Source organism: Vigna radiata, chromosome 7, assembly GCF_000741045.1.
Source record: "Vigna radiata var. radiata cultivar VC1973A chromosome 7, Vradiata_ver6, whole genome shotgun sequence".
NCBI classification, from domain to species: domain Eukaryota; kingdom Viridiplantae; phylum Streptophyta; class Magnoliopsida; order Fabales; family Fabaceae; genus Vigna; species Vigna radiata.
In genome coordinates this window covers 38,943,407-38,960,931 of record NC_028357.1, presented here as the reverse complement: position 1 = coordinate 38,960,931, position 17,525 = coordinate 38,943,407, and the positions used below count along the sequence as shown (strand labels likewise).

The window sequence follows — 17,525 nt, the reverse complement described above, 5'->3', positions numbered from 1 at the left end:
TATGACCAAAATATTATTCTATGTGCATTAATTAATCAATTGAAATACAATGAAAAAGATAAAAGAGGCATAAATTGATTTTAAAAATTATTGATTTATGTGACCCTAATTATTGTTATAACTTGTTTTAATAAACATTGAACTTAGAGAAAGTATATTTAATGAGAGTACTTGAAATTTCACCTCACATTTAATTCCAATCATATCTTTATATACTAACAAATTTATGTAATAAATTAGATATGAATATGTATATGTTAAATTTTATATTAGATATAACACATAATTTGAACGCACAAGATAATAACCTTTTTTATAATATAGAAATTAAAGTAACTGAATAGATTATAACCGAATCTAATTAAAAAATTTATAGATTTCCATAATATTATTATCATTTTTTCTACCAAACTTTTAATTATATCATAAACAAAATATTTTAAAAAATTCAATGTTTTAAAACTATTTATACCCATTATAGGCTAGACGCACTAGGAGATTAGAATATATTATTGTTATTGATTATAGATAACAAACGTGGGAAAGGCATCTTAGAAAAAAGGAAAAAGCAACAGCGGGAGTCATCGTCTCTTGTGATCTCCGAACACAACACAAACACATACTAAGCTTCAGGAATCTTTACTCTCTCTCTCTCTTCCCACGCCCTTCAAGGACTCTGTCTTGTTCGATCTCTCTCTCTCTCTCTCTTTCATCACTCTGTCTTCAACCAACCAGGTACGCACGTGTGTCTATAAACTCTTTTTTTCCTAATAATAGTTGTCGGATACGGTGGTTTTCGGTTATGGTTTTGTTTACTAGCTTCCTTCCTACCTGATCTGTCAATACCGCGTCGTTTTGGACCAATTCCTCTCCCTTTCAGGATGTATGCTGTTTTTGGTTCCAGGCTTTTCTCACTTTTTCAAAATTCGTTAACTCTTCTGTTTACTCTCCACGATTCCAATGGTTCCGATGTAGACTTTCATTCTGTTTAGGGTTTTTACCAGGATTTTATTGTTCTCGTGATTTGTTGGTTTCCGCTTCTAAGTTGTGTAAAATTGCTTAACCGTTCCAATGTTCACGTTTCTAAGTTAGGATAATGAATATGCTGCTCTCTAGTGGCTTGATTAGGGTGTTGTATTGCGTTAGCACTTACATACTGTTGCAAATTTACTGTAGTCCTTGCACTTGACCTGGAACCGGGACATTGGTTTAGACATTCTGATCTTCACAGTACCTATCTTTGTCGTTTTTCGAACAGCTATTGGCAGTGTTTCGCCCTTTTGTGTGTGATTCCTAACATTCAGCTCCATCATTTGTATTAAGGGTGATTGGACGAAACACCATGTGGTGACACTGGCTAGCAGTCTCGAGAGTTTCTTGTTTAAGGGATTCGTGCTTTTGATAGTTAAATGTGCAATTTCATTCTAGTGTATCTCTACCTACATTTGAGTTTTCCCCTTTATTTTTAGGTTCTGATCTGAAGCTTTGTAATTCTGTTCGCCCAAATTTTGATTTGAAGACACCGAGTCTGTTTTTGGATTGTTTATTTTTGTGATTTTTTTTTTTGCAGATTTTTAAGATTGTTTTTGTAAAAAAAAAAACTATTATTTTTTAAAAGGATTTGTTTTTGTCCTTTTTAGGACATATAAGTTATGCAAATTCTTTTTGTTAGTTTGAGATGGGGTGGGGCGTAGCTGGGTGGCAAATTTATACATGTCTCTTACTTTCCATAATCCAGATTTAACCATGATTAATGAATTTTTCTGCTTTACATTAATGTAAAATTTATTGCAGATGGCAATGCCGGAAACCATCCCTCTGACTACTCCCAGTGCTCAAGTTGTTGGAAATGCCTTTGTGGAGCAATATTATCACATTTTGCACCAATCTCCGAACTTGGTGCACAGGTTTTATCAGGATTCAAGTTTCTTAACCAGATCAGACAACAATGGTGTGATGACAACTGTGACAACTGTACAAGTAAGTATTTAATCTACCAGGTCATGCATCTGTAGTTCAGTTCTTTGATGATAAAACCATATATTGTTTACATCCAACGACATCTAGAATAGTTATCCAGATAAATATTTTTAAAATTGTGAAAGATATAAGGAGACAGAATGCTGTGAAATTGTTATTAACTCTTTGGAATATCTGTGACCGTTTTGAAAATAGTTCTTTTTGACATGCGACATATTTTATATTATGATTTTTATCTTAGCACTGTTTATAAAATAAAAATTATTGAACTGATGTTTCTTTTTAAATTTTGAATTAAAACTATACAAGATTAATAGGAAGAGGATATGGAGAAAAATTGTAATCGAGTTTGTGTAAGGAATCTAGTATATGAATCCCGAGGGTTGTTTCTTGCAGTAATTTAAGAATAAGAGATTAATTTTCTGGGATTTATGTAGAATTATTATTATAATATACTTAATAAGAAGTAATTGGTTGTTAGATTTGTTCTGAAATAAAACTCTAAACTTAACAATGCTTCAGATGTCATCCATAAGATTTTTCTTAAAGGTATGATAAATTACTCTTTTCAAACAAGATGAACTATGTATTGGTTGGTTCAAAGGAGGGGAAGCGAAGGGAGGAATGGATACCTGTACTTGGTTTGTGAGTGGAGGGGAACAAAAACAAAATATTTTATCTTTGTACTTTATTCCTTTACAATTGATATTAAAATGATCAAACTTAGGTATTCAAAATAACGATTATTTAGTCAGCACAGTTCACACTGTTTAGGCTTCCCCTGTCTCCAAATACGCCTAATATTGGAAGGGTTGGGGGGTAAAAATGGGAAGGAAAGGATTTTATTCCCTATTTACCTTCCCTTCATTCCTTGCCAATCAAATATTATGCAAGAAATCTGACGTGAGAAGTCACAGTAGAGGTATGTTTGGAACAAAACTATAACAAGGCTAAAGAGTGCTAGTCACTAATGACACTTTTTTTTTTGTCACAAAAGTTGTGGGCTTGAAGCACAGGTTAAATTATCGATTTCTTTCTGCCTTTGTATCACAATGTTTAGGCAACATGGATACTTTAAATTTGTCTACGTTAGATGATTACTATCAGGCCATCTTGTGTCAAATCTTCTATATGTTTGAATCATATTTGTTTCATCTATAATTTCTCAATCTCCCTCTACCTATTGATAGGACTACTATCCATCTAATTTGCACTATGAATTTGGGGCGTGTACCACTTTCTTCAAACATGTTCAAACAGCCTATGGCAATATTCATGCTTTTTGGTATACTTAGCTAGATACTATTATAATGTGATAGCCTGCTTGCTCCCTTGCTAAATACATTTGTCACGTAATGTGTAGTTTGTGTTTGTGTAATTTTTATAGACACTAGTAAGCTGCCTATTAGTGGCTTGGTTTCTGACAAATTTCCTTGCCTAACTGTTGGATCAGGAAATCCATGAGAAGATTATTTCCCTGAATTATGAAGATTATACAGCAGAAATAAAAACCGCAGATGCTCAGGAGTCACATAAGGGAGGTGTGATAGTTTTAGTAACTGGGTGCTTAACTGGGAAGGATAATGTGAGAAGGAAGTTCTCACAGACATTCTTTCTGGCTCCACAAGAAAAAGGATATTTTGTCTTAAATGATGTCTTTCGGTACATTGAGGTGAATGATGCACCACAGTTAAATTCTGCCTCAGTAAATGTCATCAGTGAAAATGCTGAGACAGTGCATGAGCCAGAATCAGGTTTGCATGATTTTTCTCAACACACACACAAACATGCATATAATATCTATGTCTGTATATATTCAACTGTTATTTGGTTTACTTAACTCTCCATTCATAATTTCTTCTTCTGTAGTTCTAGAGGAAACACATGCTCCCAAAGTTCTTGTGGAAGACACTGCAACTTCATCTGTGGCGGAGGATGAAAACCAAAATAATGGCGGTGAAGTCTATCATCCTCAGGATGAAGAAGAAGGATCAGTTATTGATGAAGAGGTCGCTGAACCCCCTACTGACTTAAGTCAGAATGAAATTGTTACGGTTCATGATTCAACTTCTGCAGCTCAGGATGATGCACCAAGGAGATCATATGCATCCATTGTGAGTTTGTTCTTATATTTTCTTCCCCTATGTTACTCTTCTGCTTGTTTATATTTTATTAGATTAATTATGTTCATTTACATGAAGGTAATGAAAAGTAATGTAGCATCTGGCCATGTCTACGTACCCAGCCGAGCTGCTAGAGTGGCATCTGCTAAATCCAATGAACAATGGTCTACTACTGCCAAATCAACCCCTGTGCCTGAGTCATTTGCTCCTATTGGTGATAGTGCACCTGAGAGTAGTGACCTTCATGAAGAAGGTATACATTGGTGCTCATTGACATGCTTGGCAGTCATTTTATTTTTCAGATCAGTCAATTATGATCTAGACACATCTTCGTCCTTGGCTTACTTGTTTCATCTAAAAATAACTTGTGAGCAGAAGAGATCTAAACAAATACATGAAAGAAAAGGAGGCAAAATAATTGAAGTTTATAACTCCATATATACTGTTGCATCAAATTCTACTTTTAAAATCGATTTATCTGTTTTTTACTTTTAACAGTTGAAGGTCACTCCATATATATACGAAACTTGCCATTTAGTGCAACAGTTGAGCAACTTGAAGAAGTCTTTAAGAAATTTGGTCCTATTAAGCATGGTGGTATCCAAGTTAGAAGTAGCAAGGTCTGTGGATTTTACTGTCTGCATTTTTAAATTAACTAAGCATTTTTTGAGGCAAGCTTATGAGCTATACTATATTTTTGGTTTCTTGCAGCACGGATTCTGTTTTGGCTTTGTTGAATTTGAGGAATTGAGTTCCATGCAAAGTGCACTTGAGGTACATATTGTTTATTTTGAGCTTTTGATCTTTTAGCCATGCAGTGTCGTTTGTTTATTTGCCCACAGAAGAAGTACATGTCCATAAGATTATACTTTTTAATATCTTATAGTTTATTGATTGTGGTACAAATTAGCATTAGTGTGTATCGATGCTGCTGGTAATTCCCTAGCTTTAGCCTGAGTTGAGAGTATTTTCTGCATCTTTTGCTCATGATGCATTGCACATTGGTAGAAATCAGATTAAAGCAATATGTGAATGCCTTTGGAAATGGAATTATTCTTTGTGTGTTTAGCATACAGGTGGTCTTGTTAGATGTTTATTGAGCATGTTTGTGCTGTAGTGTTATGAAAGACGTTAATGGATCTTATGATTTAGAAGTATTAGGGATAACTCAATTTACACATTAACTGGAGACAGAATCCGAGAAGATTATATGAATAGGAGACAATCCTGACCTCACCAAACAGTTTTATTGGTCAAAAAAATCCAAGTTATCAAGTAATGTCATAGTCTATCCTAATTCCACTAGAAGGGTACGCATCAAGTCAGGGTAAAGGGATGCATTGGAAAAAATTAAAGTCTCACATTAACAAGATATAAGACTCAAGTATGCGTAGGGTGACACTTCACAAGCTAGTCTTGTGTAATTGAACCCAAATTATACGGTGGTGGAAGAGCACATTTTAAATTCTTTAAAAGGATCACGTGGCATATTAGTTATGCATCATGTTCGATCTGAAGTCCACTATGCCTTGAGATAGATTTGATACTACTTGAAAATAAACAAATTCAGTAGGTTTTCTTTTACCTTTTTCGTTGGAAACTGTCCCATTTAATCCACTTTTCTAACTAAAACCTATATTAATTAGTCTTTTTCTCACACGATTGAATTACCATAGGTGAAAGTTTCAGTTTCTTACTTAGTAAGCACCACTTAAACTCTCTCCCTCTCTCTGATACATCTGATCTTGATCTAATCTTCTCTTCTATCTCGTGTCTTCTCGCCCACCTCAGCATTCCCATCACCGCTACACTTTTCTGTGCCCTTGTTGACCCTTCATTGTCAATACTCACCACCATAGGGAAAAGCTAGTCTTATCGGACATGTGTAACAATTTCTTTTGAAATAGATTAGAAGAATCAGAGTGGTTAACAAGTAAACTTAATAATCAATTTTCTCTTTGTTTGGTAAAGTGATGCGGATAATTTGTCATGATCAGAAAACTACGTACAATGCTTTCGTTGTTGCACTACATAGAATATAAGTTCACTTTTAATGTTCTGGGCCCTGTGAATTTTTGGTGATAGGCCCAGATGATTTTAACCTTAAAAAAAATGTGATACGAAGCCATAGATTCCTTTGGCTAACTGTTTGAGGAAGTAGCTTGGTACTGTACTGTGGCTTGACTGTATGTAGGCTATTTATATAGATGAGACCAAGTGGGATTTGTGATGTTGTGAAGTTGTATTCTTGCTGTTACATTAAATCTGCCAAACTTGCTGATACATGGTATCTCTTTATTGTTTTGCTTCTTGCCTGACGCATTTTACTGTTAAAAAAATTGTTCTTTTATAATTTTTATTTGCTTATTGGTGTACGTATCAATAAGTCAATAATCTCCCCCCAATCATATTTTCCATTCTCTGGTCATTGTAACACTGTTCCTTTCGCCAACCACAAAAACAAGTCAACCAACCTTTTTACTTTTCACACAAGTGCCTGTGCGAAGTATCATTTTTTACTTTTTACTTTTCTCGACAAAGTATAAGATATATTTGCGTTTTCTTTTCTAGTTTTACCGACATGTTGCTGATCTAGGCACCTTGCTAAAAACCAATTTCAGGCTTCACCTATCTCTGTTGGTGAGCGACAAGCTGTTGTTGAGGAAAAAAGAACTACTACACGAGGTACATTGATATATTTTCATTTTTACTTTTATATTGAGTTAAACATGATCATTTTTAGACGTTGATTATGCCCTTTTTCTTCTTATTCTAGTAAGCGGTAGTGGGAGAGGGAGGTATCCTCCAGGAAGAGGTGGTTTCCGAAGCGACAGTTTCAGAGCACGTGGGAAATTTGGTGGTGGACGAGGTTATGGCAGAAATGAATTCAGAAACCAAGGAGAATTCTCAGGGCAAGCTAGGAGTTCTCAACGGCCAAATCAAAATGGAGGAGGGCGTGGTGGTGGACGTCAAGGTGTGGGGAACCGTAATTCTACACCATCATCTTCAGCAGCATGACCATATTGGCTAATTAAATAAGAAAAAAGACAAACAAAAACAATACAAAAGAATCTGGTGGGTTGATTATTTTTTATAGGAAAAGGAAGCCAAACACCTTTTTCTTTTCCCTTTATTTAGGCATGAGTTCAGGTTTCTGACTATCATTAGTGCAATCATTCAATGGAAGATTAGAGAGTTCATTAGTACTTGCAGAGGTGTTTTGGAGATAGGTCATGTATTTCTTTTTTTCAGTACTAATGCTCTCTTCTTCCATCTTCCCTTTTCCCAAGTTATTGAGCAACATGTGTTCCTGCAATTGAGTTGTTACACGAATCGCTGTTGTGGAGGGTTTATATGTAAATTGGTACTATGTGTATTCTTTTCCTTTTTTCATAAACGTAATGAAAACTGTCTCTACGATTTTAACCCATGAGCAAGGCCGAGTCTAAGACTACAATGTGCATGTTTTTTGCATAATGTTTGTTCCAGACAAATTACTTCATCTGTACAGCAAAAGAGGTTGCAATGTTGCAGGAACCTACGAGAGATGACGTCGTAATCCATTAGGAAATTTTGATGATTACAATCTGATAGAGAATAAAAATACAATATACAAGGATAAGATTACCATTGGTATACTGATGTAATATTTAGTGCGCATTTTAATAAAAAGAAGATTATGACTAACAAAGAAACTTTCAATCTTCTTTATAAAGAATTTTAGTATTATTTTAATAGAGGATATACATAATTCAAATTAACTTTTATAATATAGTTGTTGAACAAGTAAAAAAACGAAATAACCACGTCCTGATAATTAAGATTAAAATCTATTTTTATAACTAAATTGACATTGTGTAATAAAACTTGGAGATTAATTTTTATTTTTCGTACAAAGCAGAATTGCTTATTCAAAGATTGAATTGACATATACCAAACATTGAAAAATTGCTCAATGTTCCTTATCATATCTATATCTTCTTCCAAAACAAACATTGACATTCAATTTTGAATTAAAACATTTCATAAATTTTAAAATAATTTAAATCATTTATATTATGTTCTAATTTATCGAGATATTATAATTTCATCTAATTTTTAATTAAACAATTTTTTCTTATTTATCACACCAATATTTTTAGCGTAAGTAAATCGAGATGAGGTCTAAGTTTTATTCTTTATATTTAAAAAACAATAAATAGACATCTTTTCCTAATAAGTTATTGATTCAATACTTCGTAAATGGCACACATATTTTATAAATAAAAGAAAATTTTTAGAACATTTTACACACAAATATATCAAGAAAGTATATTTTCCAATACAAATGTCTAAAAAAATATTAAATTTAAGAACTTTTTTGCATAAAAACTCCCTTTAAGACATGTCATAATAAATATCTTAAAATTAAAAATTAATATTACATAAGATCTTAAAATAAAAAAATATTTTGATATCAATATATATATTTTTAATATTATTTTCAATATTTTAATAACTTTTTAAGTTACAAAAACTTAAATATGAATAAAAGATTATAAAACTTTAGTTGTTACAAAACTCAACTGCTAACATAAATTTTTTAAAATTATAACATAAAATAACATTACATAATAAAATAAGATCTTATATGAATTTATAAGTTCCTTTTAATAAATTAAATATAAACATTTATATTTGCCCCTGAAAGAAAGTATAGAAAAAAAAAAAATCAAAACAAAAGAAGCTAAAGCAAAGATAAAAAGAAAAAAGAAAAAAGAAAAAAGACTTAAGAGCACAAAAAGCAAAAGGAAAAACACAAAACCCAGAACCCTAATACCAATCTCTCATTTGTGGTGCTTTGCTTTTGCCTTTTCTTTCGCATCAATGGCCGACTCTGTAGTTTCGATTCAGTACCTCAAGGATTTCTTCAATTCTCAAATCTACGACGATGAGAAATGGGCCTTCAACGTGGTAATCTCTCTTTCTATTGCATTATTGTATTCGTTTCTCATCCATCCCGTTCGTTTTTTTATCCTTCCGTTCCTATTTGTTTTAAAACGTAATTTGTTCCAATATAGATTGGTTTGATTGTTATGCCATCAAATGAAATTGCTAGGGTCTGTACCTTGTTTTTGTGCGAGACAGGAGAATAGAATCAAACAATGGTCCCAAGACTGTTCGGAAGTTTTACAGTTTTCATATGTGAAATGAGACCCTTTTTTAACTCGAGCTGTTCTGTGTGTTTTTATGCTAAGGTGCTTAGGAAGAAACTTGATTTTTTTTTTTTTTATTGTGGTATGAATGGGTTGTCATTACTCCCGCCGCCCATGTTACTTATCGTTGCAACATAATAGCTACGTGAAGATCCCATCCGAATTTATGGATTCTTTTGGGTTATGAAGCAACTGTTGATTGCATTTGCATCTGTTCCAATTACATGCCTGAATTTTATAAGTCATTGTGTTGATAATACTGTGGCTTTTGGATATTTATTCCTCTGGCTAGCTGTTCCCGTTGTTTGTTATATTATATTACTTTCATGTTTTGAAAATGTCTGACCTCTTCTGATGGACTGCATCTTAATGACAATGGCATTGCTCTTTGTTCATTTGAGAGAGAAAATGAACGCAGAAAGAACATTTTGAAATTTGAATTGAAGAGAAAACGAAAGGAAGGAATAATTTGAATTTTTGTTTCTAACAGTCAATTTTTCTCCTTTTTTCCGTTTCTATATTTACTCTTCTACTGAGCATAAGTGAATACATCATTGTCCAGTTTTCCCCTCCTTTCTATTTCTCATTTCCTCTAACCCAAAGAGAGCATTAGTTTCGTAGGAATTTAGGCGCACCCTGCTCTGAAACATCAATATCAGTTTTTCCAAGAAACTCGAGACATGATGCACGATCTGTGATTATTGTAGAAAATATATTATGGGCAGTTGAACCCTATAAATTTCTTATCCTGGGAGTAATGGATAGATGCTGTAACTTATTACCTATACTAAGCAACCATCGAAGTTTCTGGTTAATTAGAATATTCACGAGCTTAGTTTGACAGGAAATGCAGGTAGTAAGTGTTGGTTGTAGAACATGAGTAAGATTGTTTGCACAGGCTATTTAGTGATTAGTGCCGTTTAGTTTTTACTTAATTGTAAAGGTATTTCTTCTTTAAGCTCGATTTATCTAAAATGAATGTTGATTCTCTTCTTTATTTGGCATGTAGAAATTGCTGCGTGCTGCGGGACTTTTTGCAGGATCAATAGTACTTATGCGAAATTATGGTGACCTTATGGCAATCTGAAAAAGTAGCACAAATGACAAGTTCTCTGCCATGAGTTACTGCTATCTACTTAAACAGTATTGTGATGTCTAGGTTTTTTGTTTTTGCTTTATTTTTCAGTAATTTGAACATGAAGCGAGCTTCATTGGCATGACCATGAAGCCTTTGATGAGCGATGACATGTTTTTCCGAATGGTTATGTTATAGTACATTCACATTTCCTTTGGCAAAATATGTTTTGGATATGAAATAACTATTTTGGATGTTCATAGATTTAACTAATTTGGTGTATAAAATATAGTAGTAAGAATCAACAATTATTATATATATTTGCAGCGAGCTGGAATATTTAGGTCAAATCTCATCTGTACAAGAAAAAACTCTTATATTTAGTAAGTTTTTGTTTCTTATGTAAATCAAAGCTGTTGCATTTGCATGAAAATCCCGTTGCATATATGCTGTTGCATATGTGCTGCATATCAACTTCAACTATAATAAGCTATCAACTATAATTTAGGAATCAACTTCAACTATATCAACTAGGGATGACAAAAAGTGTCAAGTTTGATAGATGAGTCCACTAGTCCGGCCCAAAAAGGCAGACTGGGACAACATTTTCGACTCCTCATCCTAGTAATTTTCGTAACGTGTATTATAGAAGTGAAACTACAATTTAGTATATTATATCACTTTTTTACACTCTTTAATTGTTAAAAAAATACTTTTTAAAATGATTATTACAAAAGCTAACAAATTTATGAGGCATGGTTACTTAAATACTACACACTAAACTTCAAACTAATGGTCAAAATGCGTGAGTTTCTCCGTTGTGTAATTGCGTATTTATTAAAGGTTTAGAAGGCCATTCAACGTCAATCCAACAATTCTTCTCAGTCTTGTTCAATTGCCCTCGTTGTTAGATAAATTCAAAACCTAATACACAAATATATGTAAAGAAAAAGTGCCACACTTCTAAAACAACTCTCTCACTTTTGTATTTTATGAAATGAAATAATGTTAACTAATTAAAAAAAAAAAAAAGTCATAGTTTGAAAATAATGTTTATGAAAATGAGTGAAGAACCACCACATACTATATCAATATGTCAGGAAAGGTATTTTATACCGGTTTTTAGACTGCTATAAAAAAAATATATAAAAAGTACTTGCTTTTTTATACCAGTTTTAATATAAAAACATTTATAACTCATCCTTGAAGAAATCTATGACAAAACTTGAATTTTGAAGAGCAGAGAATACTTTAAAAGTGATTTTAAAAAGAAGTTAGAAATTTTATTTGATTTTATGTTGGCCATGTGGAGACGTACAACAACTTTGTTTTTATGAAAAATAAATAAACGACATGTGCATTTGTCAAAACTTTGAAAAGAAAATTCGTACTCCCTACTATAGTGCTCTCTCCTTCAACACCACGTTTATCATTTCATTCCCATGCACCAAAGTTGGAATAATTCATTCCTACTTTTCATTCTTTTTTAACCACAATAATATATTTACAACCAAAAAATCATAATATTGTTTTTTAAATATTTAAGAGAGATTGATGCAATTTTCACATTTAATCCATCAAGATCAAAATAATATTGGAAGTCTCACATCAATCAGAAATAAGATTAATTTATAATATATAAATAAGTATAAACTTTATTTTATATATTATTTTTATGAAATGGAATTAAACTTAAAATTTCTCTTCTAATAATTAATCACAAAAAAAAATCTAACTGATTATTCTAAAACTTTATTTATGTAAATAAATTCTTTTATTATTTATTGTTTATTCATACCAAATCATTGTTCACATATTATTTTAATTTCACATAAATAATAAACAGGTTTATTAGAGTAAATAAATTTGGAGGGTTGACTTATATAATTTTTTTTAAAATATAAGTTTATCTAAGGAAAAAAATGAAACATAATTATAAGCATGGTCTAAACAAAAATTTGGCATTACAGAGAAATTGACTATGGATTAATTATTTATAACAAGAAACAAAAAAGTAAATTACAATTATAACCCACTTTTAAACTTTATTAATTTGACTAGACTATCAGAAAAAAAAAATTAACAAGATGTTTTCTATGCTTTTTAATATTTTCTTTAAATGATTTTTTTGTAAATAAACCTAAATGTTTTACATTCTTATTGTTGTTTTTAACTTTATATTAATTTTTTTTCAAATATTTTCACCTACAATCATATTATTATTTTATTTTAATTTTCAATTAAAATATTAATTTGATCTTTTAATTTTTATAAAAAATTTAATCAAATTCCTAAATTTTAGTTGATTCAATTTAATCTTCTAATTTTTAAAAAATAATTCAATTAAGTTCCTTCAGTTAGATTAATGTTATGTTTCTATTAGAATTTATACATCTAATATAAATTCTAACATAAATAACCTAATTAAATTATTTTTAAAATTTAAAAGGCTAAATTAAACCAAATAAAAATTAAAAATATAATTAAATTTTTAATAAGAATTAAAGGAAAATAGGATTTTAGTCTTATTTTTCTAACTTATTAGACACACAAAAACTTTATTACGCAAATTGGTTTAACCAAATAAATTACAATTTTACAAAAATAACTTAATTATTGTGATAATTTTTCTATTACACAATTACAATATATTTAAATTATTTTATTTTTCATAATCACTCTTAAAAATTTTTATTTTCAACTAATTTATAAATATTAAAATAAATATATTTCCTAAACGTATATTCACTTAAATTTATAAAAAAAAAATATATAAATTATCAATAAAATAAGTTATTATAAATAAATATACAAATCTATAAAAGTAGAAAAAAAAATATTGTTAATAATTTGTTTATCAAAAAATAGGATTTCAGAGTAAATAATCTACAAAATAAAAAGAAAAAACAGAATTTAATTTTTTATAAAAAAAGAGTTTATTTTGAAAAAAAAAATCTAATAATTTATTGAAGTTAATAAAGTTGAAAATGTTCCATGAGAGTGGAAAAGTGAAAGAAAAATGTGAGAGGTTGGTGCTTCTTGAATTTAAGTTGACCTTCATACCCCTACCGTGTTTTCCGAATTACAAGGAAACCTCGTACTAGGGGTGATTGTAAGCAATGACAGTGACACTCAGTTCAGCGGCAGCCTGTGTGAGAAGATGCGTGTACATTGCTTAACACGTGCAAATTAGTATGTCCCCACCAACTCAACATAATTTATCATCCTATTAAATTTTCCATTATTAATTTTTAACATAAAATATAAAAAAAATTAAAAAAAAATAAAAAAATAATATCAAATAAATGTAAAATTCTTCTTATATTTATTGGACATGCTCTCATCTCATTACACTTTTTCACATTCTGTGAAAATACGTGTAAAATCAATCAACTTCAAACAATTTTTCTTTCTTATTTTTTAGGAAAATATATTTTAACACCAATTTTTGACATTATTTTGATAATGTAGACGTGTTAAAATGTGGTTGCACAATTTCAAATTAGAAAACTGAAGTAAAGACATATTTAAAAGAGAAAAATCAAAATTTCTTTTTTAATTTGAAATCGTCCAATCAGTTTGTTTTGACATATGTATAATCTTAAAATGGTGTTAAAATATATATATATTTTTTTTCATTTTACTGTTTGTGCGTCACTACTTCCTAAGTACAATGCTTTGTGTGATTCTTTTAACTCTTTCGTTTCCCACAGTACCCACTTGTTTTTTGTGGATGGGATGTTTGGTCCCTAAAATTAAAACAGAGCTTGCGTTTACATTTTGACTTTCCTCTTTTATTTCCTTTGCATTATTATCTTTTATGTCACATGTACTATATAATCCTTCCAACAACAACGCTTTTTCCCACTGTGGAGGAACCGGATGCCTTTTCATTTCCTCCTAAATTTATGTCTCACAACCCTTCTTCCAAGGAATTCTTCTCTTCTATCACTTCACCTTTTTCTTCGATTTCAATGGAGGTGACCATAAACCACAACAAAAAAATAATATAAATTTATTCATTCATACCAGAAAGTCACAGCTTTTTTTTTTTTTCTTTAGCAGGGATTTTATTCTGAGAAATCGTACACTAACTCTGAGCAGATAGACCTTACTCTCAAGCTTTCTCCCTGCGGTCAAAATGCAGAGGAAGAGATGGTTGGGGAGAATGCCCACAACAGAATCATGGAAAATGGGATTCAAGAGAATCCCTTTGTTGTTTGTTTAGCAGAGGGTGAGAAGGGTCTGGTGAGATTTGGGGACTTGCAGGCAATGAGAAGAGTCAGGACTGGAAAGAGACTATTGATGAAGAAGATGCAGATGGCTATGGCTGCGTCTGCGGCTGCGGCTGCTGACGCAGAGAAGTCTTTTCCGGTGTCTCCGCCTGCTGTTCAGCCACTGCCTCCCTCAATTGATGATAATTTCAAGATGTTTGCACATCCTTCATTGGATTTGGATCCATGGCATGAAGGTAACCATGTTTTTTCTCTCTTTCGTTTGTTTACCATGTCATAAGTACACACTTTTTAACATAATTCATTCATTTTGCGAGTGTTAGATTTAAGTTAACGCTGAAAAATAAAATCTACGATTGCTTATTTACAATCTGATAGACCAGAGTTTTATGAGTACAGATAGAAATAGTGTTGCCGGTGTATCCCACGTGGGTGAGATGGATGTGATAAGTATGGAAATTATGAGGAGCGGAACATGCACTGACAGAAAAACAACAACATTGCTGATGTAAAATTGTTGTATGTTCTGAGTAATACATGTCCATAATTCCAATATTCTTCTGTGTAAAACAGATCTCACTCTTCTAAATTGAAAAAATAACCAATCTTCAGTGTATAACGAATTGAAAAATGTTACTTATCTCGTGGAAGTTGGTCGGTACTATATACGTGTGATGATTGTAGACCATACAAAAACTTCTGATAATCGAGATAGTGAGTTAATTGAGACTATGACTTTGAACTGGGGCAGTTCCTGAAATTAACACTGGTTACCATAATCTAATTGTTTTATCTAGATCAGCAATATGACTAACATTTACAAACTCCACAAATTTTCCGTGCTAAATCTGCCTCATTGGTATTTTCATTTAGCTTAAAACATTCGTAATTTTGGATGATTCAGGGTGGTTGTTCTGTACATGACTTGTATTTTGAATTATATCAGAAGTTTCTCACAGAACATTATAATAACTTGCAGATATATGACACTATATTACTGATAAACAGTTTTGTCTTGTTGTCTTGTTGTCTTGCTTATACTGAAGGAGGAGTTAGTTCGAGGTTCCAAATATCACCAAAGCAGGAAATTGATTCCATGGTTTCCCCAGAAGCGAAGCAGGAAATGACAGTGTGGCCATCTGAGTGTATGATTGAGAAGCCAGCGAAAAAGCTTAAACATGTGAGCTCCTACCATAAAAGTGATGCTATGAACATTGTGAGAGAAATGCCTTGCGTGATTACTGCTGGAGATGACACTACTGGGAAGAGAATAGAAGGGCTTCTTTACAAGTATAAGAGAGGCCAAGTTTGTATTGTATGCGTCTGCCATGGCTGCTTCCTCTCACCCACAGAATTTGTGATGCATGCTGGTGGCAAGGAAGTCACAGATCCCATGAAACACATCACTGTTTCTTCTGATTCATTTTATATCAATGGAGATGGGACTGCTTTTATCACACACCCCTTTTAGAATGTTTTGAAGCAGTTAAGAATCCTTAGTTTTCCACAATCATATATCTTATCATGGTTCTTATTATAACAGTGTGTAAAACACGTTTTTAGCATTTGTTAACCTTATACTTGATAATCAAGTCTCACTCTAACTTTTACATTAGATGAAAATGAGAAACTGAAGTATTTTATAAAGATCAAATGGTCACTAATTCATCGATTTGGGATAGAAACTGGTATAAATCTTTTATATAATTGGATTCAAATCTCACTTGATGTTTGTGTTAGAAAGAGTATCTATGTATGAGTTTAAGTTAAAAAAATTTAAAATAATTGAATTAATAAAACAATATTTATTTATTTTTTCAAATTTTTAAACATTTGACAAATTTAAATTTTGGATCAAAGTTTAATAACTAAAATCATATTTAATTTCATATTTTCTTTTGTCAATCACTATTCTTTATTTCATTTATTAAAAATTACTTAAAGATATGGGCATTATTTGAAATAAAGTAGTTCTTTAAAAGTTTTTCATAATTTTAAAACACGAATATCTAGAATTTATTTATAACTATGTATTATTAAAAAAATTATATAATTGTCAGATATTTTAATTTCACTTTTCATATTCATTATTAGTAATTATTTTATTTCAATTTAGATTAATAAGACCATTAACTATTCCTCAATAATATCAAGAAAAAGATAAAACAAAGAGGATCTATTATTTTTCTCTAATTGGCTTTTAAAAGGTTAAGAAAATATATTTATATACAAACATTTGTTAAGATTATCTGAGATCGGTTTTGAGTAAGATCTCCTGCATCTAAGAGAGAGACGCCACTTCCAAGAAACCAAAGCACCCAAAAAGAAGGCAATGACTTTTTGTAAACCATCATTTTCTTACTGCACTCCCATCAATTTTCTAAAATGACGATTTTATCTTTATAAAGGTGACTTCTAGATTATGAATTTTGGAACAGGCTTTTGGAAAGATTTTTGGAATAATATTTCTGAAACACATTTTTCGGAGCAGATTTCAGGAATATAATTTCCAAGATGCATTTAATACTTTCGGAAATGAATTTTCCATAGCTCTACATGAAATGGGCTTGGAACATGAAATATTTCTGGAAAAACCTTTTCGAAATGGATTTTTAGTATTTTCTCTCTTCTTTTTATGCAGTAGTGATTGATGGAAGTGTAGAAGCAATTGCCCAAAAAAGAAACTTGCATGGTTATAAAAGAGATTATCTAATACTAAACAAATGTTTAGACAAGAAAATTATACATAACCAATCAATGTAGAAATTTTTTTATCAAATCTGAAAAAGAGTCAAATAATATTTGTGAGGATTAGTTATTTATTATCTCTAACTGTGGCTCAAATAGGGATGACAACGGGTCGGGTCGAACACGGATAGTGCATACTCGCAACCTGACCTGCCAGATAAAAACGTAT

The 17,525-nt window shown here is 31.3% G+C and overlaps 3 protein-coding genes across 6 annotated transcripts; all 3 read left to right on the top strand.

Annotated features, from left to right (window-relative positions):
• The first annotated feature begins 520 nt into the window (after positions 1-520).
• Positions 521-7,533, top strand: LOC106769530 (ras GTPase-activating protein-binding protein 1). 2 transcript variants are annotated; one of them, XM_014655190.2, is made up of 9 exons: positions 521-735; positions 1,795-1,980; positions 3,434-3,734; positions 3,850-4,094; positions 4,182-4,356; positions 4,602-4,723; positions 4,815-4,877; positions 6,725-6,788; positions 6,880-7,533. In XM_014655190.2, the coding sequence occupies exons 2-9, from the start codon at positions 1,795-1,797 to the stop codon at positions 7,119-7,121; spliced, it is 1,398 nt and encodes a 465-aa protein (XP_014510676.1). In that variant the 5' UTR covers positions 521-735; the 3' UTR covers positions 7,122-7,533. The 2 variants fall into 2 exon arrangements, with proteins under 2 accessions (XP_014510676.1, XP_022639355.1); XM_022783634.1 differs by lacking the exon at positions 521-735 and adding an exon at positions 772-883.
• Positions 7,534-8,874: 1,341 nt separating this feature from the next.
• LOC106767511 (mitochondrial import receptor subunit TOM5 homolog) lies at positions 8,875-10,642 on the top strand. Its single transcript, XM_014652420.2, has 2 exons — positions 8,875-9,056; positions 10,308-10,642. Exons 1-2 carry the CDS (start codon positions 8,970-8,972, stop codon positions 10,383-10,385), a joined length of 165 nt encoding a protein of 54 aa, XP_014507906.1. The 5' UTR covers positions 8,875-8,969; the 3' UTR covers positions 10,386-10,642.
• Positions 10,643-14,252: 3,610 nt separating this feature from the next.
• LOC106766420 (ninja-family protein 2-like) lies at positions 14,253-16,170 on the top strand. 3 transcript variants are annotated; one of them, XM_014651150.2, is made up of 3 exons: positions 14,253-14,353; positions 14,439-14,844; positions 15,655-16,170. In XM_014651150.2, the coding sequence occupies exons 1-3, from the start codon at positions 14,282-14,284 to the stop codon at positions 16,077-16,079; spliced, it is 903 nt and encodes a 300-aa protein (XP_014506636.2). In that variant the 5' UTR covers positions 14,253-14,281; the 3' UTR covers positions 16,080-16,170. The 3 variants fall into 3 exon arrangements, with proteins under 3 accessions (XP_014506636.2, XP_022638610.1, XP_022638609.1); XM_022782889.1 differs by having other exon boundaries at positions 14,436-14,844; positions 15,718-16,170; XM_022782888.1 differs by having other exon boundaries at positions 14,436-14,844.
• The last annotated feature ends 1,355 nt before the right edge of the window (positions 16,171-17,525 follow it).